We start from the raw sequence: 17,468 nt of genomic DNA on the forward strand, positions 1-17,468 counted from the left end.
AGAAGCCAGAGTCCCAAGGGGTGCCCAGTCCTTTCCTCTGAATTCCTCCCCCTGAATTCCTGTCACTTCTCCTGCCTTGGAGGGCGGCTTCTCCCCCTGGCCCCTGTGTCCTCAGAGGAAGCTTCCTGCTTCCTCCTCCCTCCACAAGCATGAGTGGGAGGGATGAGGACTTACTGAGGCTCACCTGCCAGGGAGGGGCCTTTACAGCCTGTTCTGTGCACTATCGTCTGTGTCTGTCTATTTCCTACCTACCTGCTCCCTGGGTCCTTGGGGAGGGAAGAGTCGGTTTCTTACCTTTGACCTGTTATCCAGCCGGGCCATAATGTGGCTTATCTAAAACTCTGAGAGGTGGGGCACCTAGCTCTCCAGTTCTCTTGTTTTTCTTTCAGTTCCCATATTATATAGTCCCAAGACACAGTGGCCAGGAACTGTGCGGAGACCTTACACAGGGGATTCTTACAACCTCTATTTTTGGTGAGTAGCTGAGGACAAAAAAGAGGTGTGTGGCCCCTGAGATGGATCTGTAGGCCCTGGGCACACCCTTTCCATAGTCCCAGAAGGATTCCTAGGTGGAGAATGAGCTGAGAGTTGATCACCATAACGGGGGCAGGGGCAGAGAAGGGAACATGGGTGAGGGGCGAGCAGGTGCCTGCGTCAGCCAGAAGGGAATTAGGGGAAGGTGGCCAGGAAGCCTGTGGGGTGTGGTCTGGCCTCAGGAGGGTGGCAGAGGTGCCTGAAGAAAGGGGAAAAGATCTGAAAAGGAAGGAGAGCAGAGTGATTGATGGAAGAGGAGAGAGTAGGAAGGATTTGGAGGGAAGAGAGCCTGAGGGCTCCAACGTGGTGGGGATCAAAGAGCTGCTGCTGACAAGAAATGGAGGAGGGGCAGCCGTGTCAGGCTGGACTGGTGGTGGGCCTATGGAAGGTCCCACAGGGCCGGTGAGTGGGGAGGCACAGGGGCCAAAAGTAGGCCAGGGAGAGGGTGAAGCAGAGAGTGGGCAGCAGGAGATGTCCCAGGTGAGGTTTTGGGATTCATTTGCTTTTACCAAGTATGAGGGGATCCTTCAGAAGGTGACCAGAAACAGAGGAGACAGGACTTGGGGGTGGGAGGCTGTCCAGGATATCTAGCTGCAAGCCACTGTTTAAGTATAAAGGTAGGGTACTACCCTTTCTGCTTCCTTTTGAGACCAGTTTATCACCATCTTACTGGGAAATGGTGGATAGGGGCACTCATCCAACTGCCTTGCAGAATAGGAAGGGAGGGAGGCCCAGGAGTCAGAGCCAAGGGAAAAAGTCGTCTGTTGGAGTTGGTAACGTGAGGTCTGCAGCCAGGCCCTTCATCTCTTTCTGGTTCCTCTGTTCATCAGCACTGGTAAGGTTTGAGGATGGTGGGCCTGCCCTCCCACCCATCAGGTCCCTCTGAGCAAGGGGACAACTCTGCTGTGGGAGACTCAGAAAACAGGTCTCACTTTCCTTTTGGGGCAATCGCCATTCCAGCTTTGCTCCAGAAGGGTTCTGCCAGCGGTGAGGAGAGTCTGGCATTTGTGATGGTCATTCCATCTTAGTGTGTAGTAAATGCCACACCTTCTAGAAACAGGGAAGCCAAATCATTCCAAGTTCTGATTGGCCTAGAACTTTTGGATCAGCCAAAAGTAGAAGATCAAAAAACCTGAACCAATATCCCCCTGCCCCCAAACTGCAATTGGCTTCCTTTCCCCAGTTGGTCCAGGCACAATGCCCACGGTATTTGAGTCAATCACAAGAGCTGTGGTTAAAGAGATAGACACCAGTGGAGGGATGATTGCTGTCAGAAGCCTCGGGGATGCTGACAAATTCCACTGCTTCTATCTGGTGAAGAAGAGGAGACGTTTCTTTGGATACCAGTATGACAAGACAAACCTCACCCTGAAGGACATCCTGGATATGGTGGTTCCTGAGTTCCAAGGTCAGTATGAGGTGGTGAGAGACTTTGCTCACTCCTACTCTACCCCTCTCTCAATGCCCCATTGCTATCAACCAGGTCAGCCAGTCAACAAAGAAACCGTGGAATTTGTATGTACACATCCATACACCTCAACTTAAGAAATGTTCAAGAGAGCTGCATGGGGAGAAGGGAATAGGGGAAGTGACAGTTTGTGTTTCTTGGAAACTATTCCTAAATAGTCTTTTTTCCTATTTTTTCCCTTTGTAAATAATTCGCTTTTAAATTAGCTAAGGTCTTCTCATGTGTTTATAAAGTTAATCATTTAAATGTATAAATAAATGGAAACAATTTGCTTAGTGGTTAAGAAAGGACTCAGGCTTTAGAACTGGGGGGCATCTGACTTCAAAACCTGGCTCTGCCACACTTATCAGCTGGGTAACCTCTGGACAAGTTGTTTTATCTATGCTTGTTTCCTCATCTGTCAACTTGAGAAGACTGTTGCAAGAATCAAATGAGGTAAATTACGTAAATCATTTACCACTGTGCCTGCAAGAAGGAGCATTCAATAAAAGTTCGCCCCAGACTTTCTACTGGTGGCAGTTATTATTATTAGCCCTTCCTGTTCCCTGGGGATGACGGTTGAATGGGAAGTTGCTGGTCAGCAGAACTCCGTAAGGGTTCAGAGGCCTTAGGAGAGAAGTCTGTCCCATTCCCCTGCTTCCAAGCTCAGTGGTTCCCAATTCTTGGGGTTTCTTGGGTTTCAGAAGCCCCAGGAGAGGTGTCGATGAACCTTCTCTTGGAGACTATTACGGTGTCTGACGCCTCATGGTGAGGAGTTTTACAGCTCAGACATCTCTACCAAAATCCATTTGGTTCTCCCCAACAGATGGAAAAGAATTCTAACACCACCACTGTACAATTCTAGAGCATCTGCCATGTATGACTATTAAGTGATCAAGAACAGTACCCAGATTGCTCAGAGGTGGTGGGCTTTTCCGCAAGTGGAGTTTAATTCAGCAAGCAAGCAGCTTTAGGAAAATTTCAGATTAGCATTTTTCAAAGACTCTGAGTCGATTTTCTGAAAATTGAATTGCCGAGAGTCAATTTACTAAAAGCTAGTTCTCAAAAAATTCAAAATCAAAGTCAGAGACTTCCCTAGTGGTCCAGTAGATAGGACTCTGAACTTCCACTGCAGGGGACACAGGTTCGAGCCCTTGTAGGGGAACTAAGGTCCTGCATGCCGCTCAGTGTGGCCACCCCCCCGCCAAAAAAAAAATCAGTTTGCCCAATGACAAGTTCATTGGAAAAAAAAAAAAAAACTTTAAAGCAGGACTAGGATGTTTTGCAATGATCATATTATTCTCCAGGGGCAGAGGCAAGTTTAATTGTGGAAAATTGACGAGGTTAACTTCCTTTAAGGGAAATTCTATCTGGATAAAAAATTCAAAGACAGAGGTGAAACCAAACTTTAAAAAAATTCTGAAGAATGAGGTGAGCTGATCATTTAAATTGATTTTTAGCAATTTGACCTTCTTTTTGAAACATTATTCTTTTTAACTATTTGGTGTGGATGGTGTACATAGGTTTTTTAAAATTTAAAGTCCATTACCTGATGTGAAGAGCCAACTCATGGGAAAAGGCCCTGATGCTGGGAAAGACTGAGGGCAGGAGAAGAAGAGGGTCACACAGGATGAGATAGTTGGAAGGCATCACCGACTCAATGGACATGAGTTTGAGCAAGCTCCGGGAGATAGTGAAGGACAGAGAAGCCTGACGTGCTGCGTTCCATGGGGCCGCAAAGAGTCAGACAGGACTGAGTGACTGAACAGCAACAAAGTTATATTCAGATTTCTTTAGTTTTATTCAGATATCTTTAGTTTTCATCTAGTGTCCTTTTTCTGTTCCAGGACCCCATCCAGGACATCACGTTACATTTAGTTGTCACGTCCCCTTAGGCTCCTCTTGGCTGTGCTAGTGTCTCAGACTTTCCTTGTTTTTAACGGCCTTGACAGTTTTGAGGAGCACTAGTCAGGCGTATCGTAGGATGCCTCTCTACTGAGATTTGTCTGGTTTTTTTTGTCTCTTAGACCTAGGAAATGAGTTTGGGGGGTGGGGAAAGATTACAAAGGGAAAGTGGTATTCTCACCACATCATGTCAAGAGTTTGCTGCTATTGTTGCTTAGCCCACTAGGCTCCTCCATCCATGGGATTTCCAGGTAAGAATACGGGAGTGGATTGCCATTTCCTTCTCTAGGGGACCTTCCTGATTCTGGGATCAAACCTGCATCTGCTGCATTGCCGGAGGATTCTTTGCCACTGAGCCACCTGGGAAACCCTCATATCAAGGGTACGTATTGTCAACAAGGCTTATCACTATTGATACTGACCTTGGTCACCTGGCTGAGGTAGTACCTGTCAGGTTTCTCCACCGTCACGTTATTCTTCCGCACTGCCCCCTCCATACTGTGTAGGCTCTGTTGCGTGGCTTGTGAGATCTAGTTCCCCAGCCAGGGATCAAACCCATGCTCTCTGCAGTGGGAGTATGGAGTCCTAACTATTGGACCAGGGGATTCTCCCATACTGTAGCCTTTGTGTGCATGAGGTTTGATTTTTCTTTCTCTCTGATAAAGTACACCAAATTTTATGTTACTCAAGAAACACATGGGCCCTGAGACATTAGCATCACACACACAGGACTGATTTCAGGCGTCGTTTCTAGGTCTGGCATGTTTCCACCAGTTTCAAAATGCATTTTTTCCTCTAGAAATCCAGGCCCACCCCTACAATGCAGCAGTAGATGCTCTCCTGCTTCTGAATTGGGAGGTCAGAATTGGGAGGTCTAAGAGAAGGGCACTCCGCTTGGCAGCATCTCCACACACTTGCCACTAACTCCGGGTCAGCAATGGACTCGGACTCCAGGCCCTTACGCAAGGCCTTATGCAAGGCTGGGCAGAGTCCATGCCGGTGGGCAACTTTCCAGAGTTGCCTTACTTTACACCTGCTCAGGTCACAAAAACACAGAGATTGAACTCCGCTTAATTTTTATTTCCCAAAGGTTGTGTTCATTCCCTCAGTCGTGTCCATCTCTTTTTGTGACCCCATGGTCTATAGCCCTCCTGGCTCCTCTGTGCATTATTCTCCAGGGAAGAATACTGGAGCGAGTTGCCGTTTCCTACTCCAGGGGATCTTCCCAACCCAGGGATTGAACCCAAGTCTCTTATTGTCTCCTCTATTGGCAGGCGGGTTCTTTACCACTACTAGCACCACCTGGGGAGCCAGGTGGTCGGGGCTCCTAATCCTTTCGCTTTGCTTTTCTTTCTTTCATTTCAGCCTCTCAAATGGTTTAATAGGACTAGTTCACATTTATTGAGCTTTTAGCAGTGTGCTAAGTGCTTAGCTGTGTGATTTAATCTCCTCAAGCACTGGAAGTAGGTACTATGAATATTCTCCTTCTATAGATGAGGAAACAGATTCAGAGGTGAAGTGACTTACTCAAGGTCATTTGGTAAGAATGTGGCAGACTGGGCTCCAACCATGATAACTTCCAGGGAGAACAGCATTGGCTGGAGAACCATGGCTGGAAGACTTGCTCAGAAGAGAAGGGGATCATGAGGGGAGCCCAGGATAGCGCGAATCAGCAAGGATCTAGAGAGAGATCTTTTGGGTCAGCCTCAGCGATAATAACGACATTGTGACCTTACCTTTCTCTTTCCAGGTCAAGGTGATAACTTTGAAATTCTGGACGTCGTAGACTCAAAGGGAAGTTTGGCAGTGAGATTTCACCCCCAAATGACATTTAAAATAGCATTCCACATTTTCCAGGAGAAGAATATCAAGTTAGAAAAGAGCGAGATACCCCAGGAATTCCTGGATTCCCTTAAGAACAAGTGAGGCTGGAGGTGGGCAGTAAGGGGGAAGGAGAGAGGGAGAAGCCCATATTTTAGGGCACCTAGGCCATCGGAGGTGGGGAGTGCTGGCTGGTGCTGCCTTCCACTCCCTACTCCCAGTACACCTCGCCCCCACAACCCAATCCTTATTCAAGCATGCCCTCTTCTCCAGTCGAAGCCTTCTCATTCGTCCAGAACCAGCCTCCAGGAGCCCTTCTTCTGAGGTCCCCAATTTACTTACTTTCCTGCTGTTCTCCAGGGTAACTGATGACTCTGACTGGGAGCAAACTGGCTGCTTTCGAGACCACTTTCCTCTGTTTTCTTAAATCGTGTTGCCCAAATCTTCATTTTGTGGTGGTTTCACTTTGCCTTGTGGCGAGTCAGTGGTTTCCAAGTACCTGTCCCTCACTGCACTAAGAACAACTTGTGACCAGGGACCGTCTTTACTAACCTCTCTGTTTATCCACAGCACATGGTAAGTACTCGAGAACAGAGCTGAGGTGAAGCACAGTGAAATCAAAGCACCCCGGCTGAACATTTCCTGCACAGGGAGTACGATCACCCCACCCCACCAGGGTGGCACCCATCAGGTGCTACAGACATTCTAATAGCTGAGGGCGTGGTCCTTCCAAGGGACTCCACCAGCCTTCCCCCTCATCAGTTATGTTGTGGCTGGTATTGGTGTCTTCTCCCCTAGCTGGAATTGTTGGAAAGTGTGGATGGTTCAGGGAAAGTGGCCCCTCTGTTTTCCTGGGCTAGCCCTCCCCCAGCAGGGTGGATGCCTTTTGTTTCCCCTTTTTAATTAAGAACTGAAAGGCTTACAGTGAAATTGTACTGGTCCTTTGACCTGCTCCTACCACCACAGTCTTGCTGGGGAGGGGCCTTTGCTGAGGGAACTCATTTTTTTTCTAGAATGCATTGTTTCTATGGGATGACAGGAGCCATGATGCCTGGAACAAAACAGGCATGTTTTGTCCTCCATAAATTTTTTTTTGGTCACACCATATGGCTTGTGGAAATTTAGTTCCCCAAGCAAAGATCGATCCCAGGCCCCTGGCAGTGAAAGTGTTGGGTCCTAACCACTGGACAGCCAGGGAATTCCCCATAAATATTTGTTGAGTGAAATGAAAATGAAGTCAGATGTGGAGTCAAATATCAACTCTGCTGTTGTGAAATGGGCTCATCTGCTGACCCTCTCAGAGCCTCGGTTCTGTCATCTGTCAATGAAGGGTAATAATGTCTACCTCCCAGGATTGTTTGGGAGATCAGGCAAGGTAATTATGTCAGGAACTGAGGAGTCAGTCTATATCACTCCTTTTTCCTAGCACCAAAAGGAAGTGACTATCCCCCCTGAGAAGGTCCTGGCCTATCGGGTAAAGCAGCTTGTCTTCCCCAGCGCGGAGAGGATGGGTAAGCTAGGCCTGGTGGGGTTGGGGAGCTGAACACATGAAGAAGGTGGGGGTCAGTTCAACTGGGGTCTGTGTCAGTCTGTAGGGGTCCTGGTGGCCTGGAAGGTGGGAGGAAGTTTCAGGGACTGGGAAGAAGGATGGAAGGTGTTGTTGCTTAATCACTAAGTCATGTCCAGCTCTTTTACAACCCCATGGATTGTAGCCTGCCAGGTTCCTCTGTCCATGGGATTTCCCAGGCAGGAATACTGGAGTGGGTTGCCATTTCCTTCTCCAGGGGATCTTCCCAACACAGGGATCGAACCTGTGTCTCCTGTGTTGGCAGGTGATTCCTTTACTGCTGAGCCACCTGGGAAACCTAATTCTTCCCTTGAGGTGTTAGCTCCTGTCTCTCTCCCACAATTTATTGTTCCTGTTGAGCAGGGTGGGAAGACTGGGGAGATATTAGAAAGAGGAACTTAAAGAGAGAGAACTGGGCTTTCTAACAACTGATCTCTCTTCCTCTCTTTTTAAAAACTGGTTTAGATATTTGTTTCTTGGGCAGAACCAGCTCCTTTCCAGAAGGTGAGTGAGTGGGCCTCCTGTTCATCATTCTAGAATGGGCAAGGATACTGGTTTTAAAAAGAGGATAGCAAATGACCTGGGATTATAGAGTCATCAGTACTGAGAATGTAACAGGATGCACTCAAGTTTGAGCCAAGCTGAGGGCAGGAGGAAAATCTGCCTGTTGGAGAAGTAGGTTGGATTGCATGCTGGCCTAGGGTTTCCAGGCTCCACCAACTCTGACCTGCTCTGTATAGGTCAGTGGGCTGGATCCTGAGTTCACAGTCCTTACTGAAGGCCTATTGGCTTACAAAGCACAGTTGAATTGCCTGACCAGTTCTACAAAACAGCATGAGCACTGGACTAGGAGTCAGACAGTCTCAGGGTCTTGTCCTGGCTCTGCTGCTCACTAGGCCTACAGCCCGCAGAGTCATGGTTGTACTAACCTTAAAATGAACTGGGACTAGACCAGGAGACCTGTATGATTCTGTGTGTGGCTTCCTCTGGCCTTTCAGTCTTTCCCTGAATCCCATAAGAGCTGTACTGCCTAAGAGCCCTTGTGAAGGAGTGGAGCGAGATCTAGGTGGAGTAGAACACTCAAGAGAAATTATTGAAAGTTATAGAAGCTTCAGGTTCAGTTCTGGCAAGGTCTTGCTAGCTCAAGTGAGATTCTCTGTCATTCTTAAGTGCCATCACAGAGGAGTCAGGGAATAGATTCCAGTTCCTGCTGTCACCCAAATTTTCTGAGTGGCTAAGGGCATGGTGCTTCTCTCTGGACTTCCCTTTCTCCTTCAGTCATCTTAAGTATATGCCTATGGCTACCTATCTCCGAGTGTAGGAAGGGGTCTGTAAATATAGTACTTTGTCATTTATACACCATGATGAGGATGCAGGCTCCCCAGCATAGGCAGTGAGGGCTCAGAGTCTAGAATTGAGAACCCCCACCAATGGGACAAGAGTGGCCATGGGGTGGGCTGGGGTGGAGGTGACCCGAGGACTCGCTGAGATTATTCTTCCTCTCTTTGCAGAGAAAGATGGTGGTTCATCTTGGTTGGGTAAGGATGGGGAGGCCAGCTATGTTCAGGGTAGCTGTACTCCTCCCCTTTGAGCCCTCTGGCCCCAAGGAATGCAGCTCAAATGGGGCCGCTGAGTGTGTGTGTGCGTGTGTATGTATGGCAGTTGTAGCGAAGAATGTTGGGAGGAGAAGGGTAGTGCATGCTCAGTCGCTTGTTGTGTCCGACTCTGTACAACCCCATGGGATTGTACCCCGTAGCCCACCAGTCTCCTCTGTCCATGGGATTCTCCAGGCAAGAATACTGGAGTGGGTTGCCATGCCCTGGAGAAGGGTAGGGCAGTGCCAAAAGTAGGTTTCCACTTTAGAGGTTGCATCTGTCTCCTCCGAACACAGTGATTCTCACTGGTACACAGATATCACCTGAGGGAAATGTCGAAAGTAGTGATAACTGAGTTCCACCTCTGGAAATTCTGATTTAGCTGATCTGGAGGTGAGGCCTGGTCTGGGCACTGGGAGTTTTAATTACTCCTCAGGGGATTCTCATGCACAGTCAAGACTGAGAACCACTGTTCTAACTTCCTCTAAATCCTCATTACTCCTGTGGTCCAAAGCTTGCACTTTGAATGGCAAGAACTACATAAGCTTTGACTTCCTGGTGGTGGAGAAGAATTGGGGGTTGTTACTAGACTGAAGGTGAACTGGGAGGTGGAAGTGGGGTCAGCAGAAGGCAGTGATGGTGGATGTCTATCTGCTTCATGTTAACAGAAAAAGACTAGAAGAAGGGAAGTTACAGAGAGGTGGTCTCCAGAAGAATGACAGATCAAGAATGGGGTCTGGGAGGCCTCGGTAATGGAGCTTGCTAGGCTAGAGGGATTGGGTTCTTAATTTCTGCCTCCACAGGGAAGTCCTTGAGTTTGGAGAATTTCCAAAGCATAAAAGAGAGGGTTCAGGACATGGTGCGAGTCCTCCAGGATCTGACTCCAGAGGAGCAAAAAGAGGTGCTAAACTGCTTCACTAAGTGCCTCAGCAGTGACGAAGAGCTGCAGGGTCTAGAGCAAAGAGTAAGAGGCCCGAGGAAGAAGAGGGCAGAGAGAGGGAGGGACGAGTCGAGAGACAATCTACTCTAACGGGACTGGGCTCCTCTCTCCTATCTCCTGGTCCCAGGTGTCTGAGGTCCAGTGCTCCGGGGAGCTACAGATGAACAGCCCAGCGAATTCTCTCATAAACAGTCTTTTCAACGCTGCTGGGGTCTTGATAGAGGCACGCGCAGAAACCATTTGGGATGTCCTGGATGCCCTGATGGGTGAGGAGGGGCTTGGATATAAGCTGGCGTGGAGGACATGCTGAGCAGAGGGACCTGTGCGGAGTCAACTCTTGGGAGGAAGGGGGTATCACTGCCTTTTACATTTTGTGGGGCACAGACTTCACACTTCACAAACCAGCCATCTTCCCCAGGCCAGGGATGGAGGGACTGCCTCCTCTTTCCCCATGGTGCAGTCTCTGACCTCCTGCAGGCTAAGAGGAAAGCAGAAACCCAGTGGGAATGACCCCTGTCTAGCCACGCTGGGGTTCTCTGGAACCTCCTGTGATGCTTTGTCCCAGGTCTGATCAGACAGCGAAGCCCTGTCCCACTATGTGCCCTGCCTGTCTGCTGACCACCCTCTCTCTTGTCCCCAGAGCTGTCTGAGTACCGGCAGTTTGTTGCTGAGGCCCTAGATAAGGGGACCCTGCTCCACGTGAAGCACGAGGTAAGACAGCCTGGGCTGAGCGCCCAGGTTCTAGTGGAAGTGACTGCCCATGCTCTCAAGGGCCCCCCGAAACCTCAATGACCAGTCCCTTCCTACTTCATAGTCCACTGCCGGCTCACGTCTATGCAACTGGTTTGTGGCAATTCCCTAGACACGTAGTTTTCAGGACAATTCAGGATGGGGTCTGTTGTTTGCCTGTGGGCAAGAGAGGGGGTGGGAAGCTACTAGTTCCAGGAGGGCAATTGGCCCCATGTTGACTCATCAGCAGTGTCTGTTACCATTTGGGAGTATGAGGCTCCCCAGGCTCTGCAGGAAAGTGCGCCATGGCGGCTTCCAACCACTGCTATGGACTCAGCACTAAGGAGTATGGCCACATAGTTGCCGTTTTTGGTATATTTCCTTGTTCTCAGCTTTTACCATCTGGTGGGTTTCCTTTCAGGTGGAGCCCATCCTGAAGAACTGGGGTGAGGGGCCCCTAGATGTGAGCTGTGACCCTGAGGCATGGACTATCTGTGCCCTCTATGTTGTCTCCATCCTGCTGCAGCTGGGTGAGAAGCCCACCTCTGTGTCTTCCTAAGCGTTCTCCCCACCAGCCTCTGAGTGCTCTCCTCCCCAGTCCATCCTCATCATCCCTAATCTCAATCACCAGAATGATGTCTTTAAAACGAGCTGCTATTCTTTGATACATCCCATTCACTACGATAATGTCCAAAAATCAGCTAGATTGTAGGCATGAACTTCTGATTAAAAGTGGGAGACTGATCCTATTAATTACCCCTCTCTCTCTCTTCAAATTTCACTAAATGACAATAAAGTGATGGAAATGATAGAAACCCACAAGGAATAAAGAGAATTAGGCAGCTAATAAGGGATTTCAACACATCTTTGGAAGCAATTAAAGGAGTGGTAAGCTAGGAGCCTGACGACTGAAGGGTGTGGAGGAGTATAGGAGGAGCCTGCTGGTTTTCATCATAAGCCTTTTAGTTCTAGTTAATATTTTTCAAGACAATAATTGAAAGAAATATGTACTTGCTGTAAAGCATTTCAGATATTGCTCAAAGTCAAAGGTACCCCGTGATCTCCCTTTAATATAACCACAATGCACATTTTAGGGTATGTGAACATTTTTTTTCTATTGGGCAGTTTTAAAAATGGTAGCTTAAACATGAAACTAGGATGAGATGGCATACATCTAGTTTGTATCTATCTTTTGAACTATTTATTTTTACATTTACATTTGTAAAAATATTAGATGCAACAGGAACTCTTATAAGTGCTCTTGGAGTGTAGCTTGGTCCACTAATTTGGAAAACTTCAACAATATCTACTAAAGCTAAACATATGCCTATGACTCAGCAACTCCACTTCCTTGGCATATACCCAAGAGAAATGAGTGCCTGTGTTCACCAAAATACTTGCATGTATAAAAACATCAAAATAAGGGCACTAAGCTGAAAACTATTCAAATACCCAGTACTATTAGGATGGATACATATATTGCGCTATACTCATGCAATAGAAGAGCACAAATTACTGCTACATGTAACAACATGAATGGCTCTCACAGACAGAATGCTGAGCAAATGAAGTCAGCACAAAAATGCACATTTGTGTTTGGGTCCTCTGAGAAGTAGGTGCCAGAATGGAAGCAGATATGCAAGGGACTTATTAGGGGGAGAGCTTGTGAAGAATAAAGGGAGAGGGAATAGCAATAGATACGGCAAAACTTCAGAGCACATGATCTAAAAGCTGTGAAAGGAGAGGAGGAGGGAGAGACTGCCAAGCCAACCAGAGCAGAAGCAGTCTGCCAGGGGGCTCCCCATCAGGCAGGAGGGCCAGGCTCTGGGACCCATGCTCAGCCGGCAGGGAGCTGCTCCGGAGAGGCTCAGGAGGCAGATCTATAGTAGGGTGGGTTAGAGGTCCTTCATCAAGCTGCTTCCTACAGCAGGTTCTCCTAAAGAAAATCCGGGTGGTGTCCTCTGTGAGACTGTGTGATTCCATCTATATGATGCTCAAGAACAGACAAAGCAATGGTGGTAGAAGTCAAAATAGTGATTATTTTCGTGCGGACATTATTGACTGGGAAGAGGCATGAGGGAATCTTCTGGAATGCTGGAAATATATCCAGATTCACTGAGCTAACATAAGAGCAGTATATTTTAATGGAAGTGTATTATACATCAATAAGAAAGGCTTGAAAAAGTACATATTATATAGCTCCATGTAAATGAGGTGAAAAACAACCAGAACTACACGATGGTGGAAGAAGTCACCACAGTGGTGACCTCGGGGGGTGCAGTATGTCTGGGAAGGGGCAGTACTGAGAGACTCTTCAGGAGCACTGGACATATTTTATGTCTTGATCTGGATAGTGGTTACATGGATGTGTAACCATGTTTACATGTGTGAATGTTTATTAAGCTAAACACAAGATCTGCACACTTTACTGTGAATTTTTATCTCAATAAAAACTTTAAAAATATAATGAGAACAAATGAGAACAGATTTGAGCAGTACAGAGGAATATAAACAAGTAAAAGTTTCCTCTCAAACCCCTTAACCCTATCACCTAGTCCCACTTCCTTGTGATAGCCATATTAACAATTTTAGTGTTTATTACAACAAAAAATTATATTCTTGAATTTATTCTTGATTTATTAATTTTGAAATAAAGTGAAGGTGTTAGTTGTTCAGTTGTGTCTGACTCTTTGAGACCTCATGGACTGTAATCTGCCAGACTCCACTTGTCCATGGAATTCTCCAGGCAAGAAAACTGGAGTGAGTTGCCATTCCCTTCTCCAAGAGATCTTCCTGACCCAGGGGTCGAACCCACGTCTCCTGCCATTGCAGGCAGATTGCTTATCATCTGAGCCATGGGTAGTATCTATTGATTACCCAGGATTAAGGATGAATGTTGTGAAAAAACAGACACTGAACAAGAAGTTCACGGTAGGAAAGTGTTACAAAAAATACAGTGTATTATGAGAGTGTTTAATAAAAGGTAACGGGGTGGTCCCATCTTACCTCTGACAGTCCTTTTCCTTTTTCCTTAAATACTGATTCTAGCCATGCCCAACTATTGGTCTTCAATTTGAACATGACACGCACTTTTACAATGCTGTGCTTTTTAAATACAGGTTGTATTCTTCCTCTGCCTGGATTAAGGCTTAAATATCTAAGCCTTAAATAATATCTAAGGCTTAAATAGCTAAGGCTTAAATATCTCTTCTTCAGTATTTATCCCAGTTTCCCAAAGAATTTGGTTACTTCTTCCTCTGATTGACCCAGAGCATGTTGAATACATTTCTATTAAGGCCTCATTATACCATACTGAAATTATTAACACATATGTCTGTTTCACTGATGTGAAAGCTTCTGCAGAACAGGGTTTACTTTATTTTTTTTATTTTTTATTTTTAAAGTATATAGTTTATTTTATTTTATTTTTTTTCAAGTAGATTCTGTCTTTTTTTTTTTTAATTTATTTATTTATTTATTTTTAATTTTTACTTTACAATTCTGTATTGGTTTTGGCATAGATTGACATGAATCCACCACAGGTGTACATGCGTTCCCAAACATGAACCCCCCTCCCACCCCCCTCCCCACAACATCTCTCTGGGTCATCCCCGCGCATCAGCCCCAAGCGTGTCATATCCTGCATCAGACTTTAAATTTTACTTTTCTTTACTGAAAAAGTGAAAAGTGAAAGTCACTCAGTTGTGTCCGACTCTTTGCGACCTCGTGGACTATACAGTCCATGGAGTTCTCCAGGCCAGAATACTGGAGTGGGTAGCTCTTTCCTTCTCCAGGGGATCTTCCCAACCCAGGGATTGAACCCAGGTCTTTAATAAGCTAAGCCACCAAGGAAACCCAAGAATATTGGAGTGGGTAGCTTATCCCTTCTCCAGGGGATCTTCCCAACCCAGGAATCAACCCGGGGTCTCTTACATCGCAGATGGGTTCTTTCTGAGCCACTTTACTAGGGCCCTTTTCAAAACTGCCTTTGAGTTGGGGGAAGTTTGGGAGACACATTCAGAATTTCATGAGGCTGTCTCAAACCAGTTGTCATTAAGATTTTTTTTCTGTCCTCTTAGAGTGCAAGCAAGGGACTACTTGTCTAAGGGAGATTAAACTAACCCAGAAATCTGAGGTTCATATTTGATCTGCTGATTTCTCTCCTTTTCATCTCACATTTCTGATTCCAGAATGAAGCTCAATACATTAATTGTGTAAGTCTGTAAGGAATTTCCTGCTCCAGAAGCTGAAACTGGTGAAGGGGATGGTTTTGAAATGAGGACAGTTAAAACAGTCATTATTTGAGCTTGGAGGGATGTGAGAGATTCCATTAACTCTTACTCATTCTTCTGAACTCTTAGCTCAAGCAGTACCCACTTCTGAGTTAGAGACCCTGTTGGGAAGGAAACCATTTGGAGAAAAGTTTAGCCACCTTGGGATAGATAGAGTTGGATGTCAACAGGTCTTGGAGAAGAGGGAAAACTACCTTGCAAGTAACAAATTGAGGAATTTATTGATTTTGTTCCTAAGATGGAGGAGAGGAACGTTGAAAGGAGAGAGAATAGAGCTAAAGAGAAGCACAAGAAAGGTGGAGAGAGACTGAGACTAGATGAAATAATAAAAACTTCTCGATGTGGAATAGGTGAAAAACACTCAAGAATGGTGATGCCAGTGTTGTTTCTGGTAGTGGCAAGCTAGGTTATTTATTATCCTGGTAAATATATGGTTACATCTAAATGAGCAGTAATTATATACAGAAATAATAAAACTATTAATAGTATCTTTTGATGTTAAATACAGGATAATAATTATAATATAATATAATATAATACATTTAAAGTGTTCTAAAGGGTTTTATCTTATTTGGGAAAAGAGAAAAGATATTGCTTACTTTTAGACTTTGATGATATTGTATGTATTCTATAATTTTTAAGGTAACCATTAAAAGACTAGGGAACAGATGAGTGGAGGGAAAAAAGCAGAGTGATAAAAAGATTATCAACAAAAAGAATACATGAAACAAGGGAAAATGAAACCTTAAACAGGTGAAACAAAAAACCCCAAAGAAAATGGTGGAATGAAATCCAAATGTATTAGAAATTCCATGTATACAGGGCTAAATGATGCCGCGACAATGTAATATTGTCAGAATGGATACATTTATCTATTTACAGTTTGTAAGACATCTAAATAACATACAGATATAAAATATTGAAAATAAAGTGGTGGGAAAACATTAGCTCTGTAAATACTAGCCAAGAAGAAACTGGTATAGTTATGTTAATATTAGGCAAAATAAACCTGAGGCCTTAAGCATTATTAGTGGCAAAGAAGGCCACTTCACAATGATAAAAATTTCAATTTACCAAGAAGATACAACAATTTTGAATTGCTATGTATATAATAATATAATCTCAAAATATAGAAAGCAAACATTGACAGACAACAAAATAGTCAAGTACAAAACTACTGTGAAGATTTTAACACACTCCTCTTAGTAATTTATAGAATAAGCAGCTAAAATGTCAGTAATACAGATGATTTGAACAACATAATTAACAAACTTGATCTGGTGAACATATTTAGAAAGCTATACTAAACAATAACTGAAGAATAAAACTTTTGGCAATAAAAATATACATATCAAACTTGTAAGGTGACTTCCCTGGTGGCCCAGGGGTTGAGAGTCCTCCTGCAAATGCAAGGGACATCAGTGATCCCCAGTCCAGGAACTAAGGTTCTACATGCCTTGGGACAACTAAGCCTGTGCACCACAACTATTAAGCTGGCGCTCTAGAGCTGTCAAACCGCAACCACTGAGCTTGCGGGCCACAACTGTTATACTCCATGTGCCCAACAGCCTGTGCCCTGCCACAAAAGAAGTCACCACAATGAGAAAGCCACGCACCACAACTAGAGAAAGCCCAAGTGCAGCAATAAAGACCCAGGGCAGCTAAAAAAACCTCCCCAAACTTGTAAGATTAGCTAAAGCTGATATTTTAGAGAACAGAATATGTATGTATAACCTTAATTGTTTATGTGAAAGAAGAAAGGCTTAAAAAAAAATCAAAGAGTTAAGTATCTATGTCAAGGAACTAAAAAAAAAAAAATGTAAAATAAATCCAAATAAATGGAAGGAAAGAAAGGGCACAGCAAATATAAAGTAGTAAATAAATAATACAGAGGTTCAATAAAGACAGATACTGGATCTTTGAAATCAGTAATAAAATAGACAAACCGCTGAGAAGAGTGATAAAAAGAAAAAGGGAGAAAGAACACCTATAACCAATTTCAGAAACCAAATTCAGAAAGGAGACAGTACTATAGATGCTATGTGTGTGTTAGTCGCTCAATCATGTCTGACTCTTTGCAACCCCATGGACTGTGATCTCTGTCCAATAGGCTCCTCTGCCCATGGAATTCTCCAGGCAAGGATACTGGAGTGAGTTGCCATTCCCTTCTCCAGGGCATCTTCCCAACCCAGGGATCAAACCTGGGTCTGCTTTGCAGCAGATTCTTTCCCATCTGAGCCACCAGGGAAGCCCACTATAGATGCTATAGGCATTAAACAGATAAAAGGATAGTAGAACAACATTGTGCCAATAAATTTAAGATTTTAGGTTAAATAAGAACTATCCTAGAAAAGTATAACTGCTAAAACAAACCCAAGAAGAAATAGAAAGTATGAAAAATCCTATAACTACAAAGGACATTATATCAGCAGCAAAATATCTTCCCACAAAAATTCTAAGTTCAGACGGTTTCTCCAGTAAATTCAATGAAGTATTCAAGAATAAAGAATTCCAACATTATACACACTCTTCCAGAGAATTAAAAAAGGCAACATTTTCCAAATTGTTTACAATGCTAGCAAAATCTAACAAGAACACGAGAAAGACAAATGCAGGCCAGTCTCACACATAAACTTAG

General features: G+C 44.9%; 1 protein-coding gene across 1 annotated transcript; it reads left to right on the plus strand.

The window, feature by feature from the left end:
- Nucleotides 1-253: 253 nt before the first annotated feature.
- On the plus strand, nucleotides 254-11,353 carry GSDMB (gasdermin B). Its single transcript, XM_040244427.1, has 12 exons — nucleotides 254-1,942; nucleotides 4,176-4,268; nucleotides 5,637-5,808; nucleotides 5,981-6,068; nucleotides 6,278-6,283; nucleotides 7,134-7,218; nucleotides 7,740-7,778; nucleotides 8,786-8,812; nucleotides 9,673-9,833; nucleotides 9,937-10,075; nucleotides 10,450-10,520; nucleotides 10,960-11,353. Exons 1-12 carry the CDS (start codon nucleotides 1,732-1,734, stop codon nucleotides 11,095-11,097), a joined length of 1,230 nt encoding a protein of 409 aa, XP_040100361.1. The 5' UTR covers nucleotides 254-1,731; the 3' UTR covers nucleotides 11,098-11,353.
- The last annotated feature ends 6,115 nt before the right edge of the window (nucleotides 11,354-17,468 follow it).

The sequence above is a fragment of the Oryx dammah genome, unplaced genomic scaffold, assembly GCF_014754425.2.
Source record: "Oryx dammah isolate SB20612 unplaced genomic scaffold, SCBI_Odam_1.1 HiC_scaffold_8, whole genome shotgun sequence".
NCBI classification, from domain to species: Eukaryota; Metazoa; Chordata; class Mammalia; order Artiodactyla; family Bovidae; genus Oryx; species Oryx dammah.